At 43.5% G+C, this 1,241-nt stretch overlaps 1 protein-coding gene across 2 annotated transcripts in view; it reads right to left on the reverse strand.

The window, feature by feature from the left end:
• Nucleotides 1–282: 282 nt before the first annotated feature.
• The window catches only part of sub1b (SUB1 regulator of transcription b), a 7,124-nt gene continuing 6,165 nt past the window's right edge, over nt 283–1,241 (reverse strand). Inside the window, exon 5 of one of the 2 annotated variants that reach the window (XM_084439526.1) lies at nt 283–620. In XM_084439526.1, coding sequence (XP_084295652.1) covers nt 541–620 — 80 coding nt within the window. In that variant the 3' untranslated portion in view covers nt 283–540. The remainder of the gene's footprint in view (nt 621–1,241) is intronic. The other variant, XM_084439525.1, reaches the window with a different exon arrangement.

The following is a 1,241-nucleotide window of genomic DNA, read 5'->3' on the forward strand; positions in this document are numbered from 1 at the left end:
GTCTGTCATCTACACTGTCCTATCCTAATAAAGCAGAAATGCCTTAAAAATATCTTTAAAAAAAAGATAGTTGAGGTCCAAACTCTGCCTGACTGTTTCATCAGAGCCTTCAGACTCCTGCTGGTCCCTCGGACCAACCATCAAATCACTCAGACAATCTAGAAAAACACACCAAGAATACCCACCAAGAATACACACCAAGAATACCCACCAAGAATACACACCAAGAATACAAAAACAATGTAGGTAAGAGCCTTAGAGGCCTTTATTATGGTTTCAATACAAAGAACAATTCAACCCACACACACCCACCCACACACACGCACACACACTTAGATAATTCAAAAACAACACAAATATGGGTTTTACGCTGAGCAAACTACACAGCACATGCAGAAAAGACCATCTGGGAACAGAACTGGAAACAGCAAGTTATAAAATAATTCAGTCCTTTTACAAAACCTTTTCTGCCAAATGTAAAAGTTGGCGGCAACAAACGAAATCACTAGGCAAGCTCAACGTTAACCACCTGAACACCGCTCATATTCTCTTCACTGCCTCGTCTATTTCAGAGACCTGCTCCTTCAGCTGGCTCCACTGCTCCGGGTTCAGGGAGATCCCTGAAGAGAGACACACAGAGATGAGATCAGACCCACAATCACTAGAAACTAGCTGAAATTAACATGACATTTTCCGTGGACTGATTGTAAGTGAACCAGATCCATTCAGGATTTATTTAACATTTGCACTCCCAGGAGTTCTGAACATCTGTTCATCTGATCCATCTCTGATGGGGTGTGTTCAGTCTAACAGGAGTGTTCAGTCTAACAGGTGTGTTCAGTCTAACAGGAGTGATCAGTCTAACAGGTGTGTTCAGTCTAACAGGAGTGTTCAGTCTAACAGGAGTGTTCAGTCTCAGGTGTGTTCAGTCTATCAGGAGTGTTCAGTCTATCAGGAGTGTTCAGTCTATCAGGAGTGTTCAGTCTAACAGGTGTGTTCAGTCTAACAGGTGTGTTCAGTCTAACAGGTGTGTTCAGTCTCAGGTGTGTTCAGTCTAACAGGAGTGTTCAGTCTCAGGTGTGTTCAGTCTAACAGGAGTGTTCAGTCTCAGGTGTGTTCAGTCTAACAGGAGTGTTCAGTCTCAGGTGTGTTCAGTCTCAGGAGTGTTCAGTCTCAGGTGTGTTCAGTCTCAGGAGTGTTCAGTCTAACAGGTGTGTTCAGTCTCAGGTGTGTTCAGTCTC

This window comes from Borostomias antarcticus (genome assembly GCF_949987555.1).
Source record: "Borostomias antarcticus genome assembly, chromosome: 6".
Taxonomy (NCBI): Eukaryota; Metazoa; Chordata; class Actinopteri; order Stomiiformes; family Stomiidae; genus Borostomias; species Borostomias antarcticus.